This window comes from Chrysochloris asiatica, unplaced genomic scaffold, assembly GCF_000296735.1.
Source record: "Chrysochloris asiatica unplaced genomic scaffold, ChrAsi1.0 scaffold00007, whole genome shotgun sequence".
Taxonomy (NCBI): domain Eukaryota; kingdom Metazoa; phylum Chordata; class Mammalia; order Afrosoricida; family Chrysochloridae; genus Chrysochloris; species Chrysochloris asiatica.
Window position 1 is genome coordinate 32,849,762 of NW_006408525.1, and position 857 is coordinate 32,850,618.

An 857-nucleotide genomic window follows, 5' to 3' on the forward strand; every position below is an offset into this window, starting at 1 on the left:
TGTCACGTAAATAGACTCCTTAACTTTTCCACAGTCATCTTTCCTTTCTCTGATCTATCAAGAATTTTAGTACCTAACTCACTCCTTTTTGCACTTAATAGGTATTGAAAAGGAAGGAAGCATGTCTTACTAATTTTTGTTTCTTGGTGCCTAGCATAACTCTTGGCACTACTATGCCTTCAATAATTGCTGAAATAAAATGAACTGATTTAATTTAGAAAGGTTTATCTTAAGATGTTGGATGTGAACAAGAAATGGGATGATGGTGAAGGATCAAATGATTTTTTTATAGTTGTATTAAAATGTGAATTTGCCTTTTATGCAAAAATACAACAGAATGTATGACTTCAACTATTTTACAGAAAATGAAATGGTGAAGCTAGATGACTTTATGAGTACTCTCACCAAGAAGCGAAGTCTTTCCAAATGTACTGGTAGGTAGGAAATTGATTTTAAAATGATTTGGGAAAGAGCTCTTAGGTTTAGAAGAACAGAATTGGGTTTAGCTTTTGAATAGATTATTAATAGCCCTATCATATAAAAAGTTCTAAATAAGCCATTTAGAAATCTGTTCCTACCTTATTACGTCAAATAGCTATCTTGCCTATCTCACAGATTGTCAAGTGAACTTTATAAGCTGAAAATGTTATACAGATATATAGTAATATTTATGATAATGATAAGATCAAGTAGATAAGAACAGTTGAGGTATAATTTACATACATAAAATTAAAACTGGAAATGATTCAAATGCCCATTAACTGATGGGCTATCAGCATACAAAGGAATGAAATATTAGTACATACTACCACCAATCATCTGTCAATGTGTTGTACTCTGGTGACTTGAGTGTTGCT

At 31.6% G+C, this 857-nt stretch overlaps 1 protein-coding gene across 1 annotated transcript in view; it reads left to right on the forward strand.

Moving 5' to 3' along the window:
* Positions 1–857, forward strand: part of EFCAB13 (EF-hand calcium binding domain 13) — a 78,438-nt gene that overhangs the window by 33,693 nt on the left and 43,888 nt on the right. Inside the window, 1 exon segment of the mRNA XM_006833722.1 lies at positions 363–434. Within this exon segment, the coding sequence (XP_006833785.1) occupies positions 363–434 (72 nt within the window).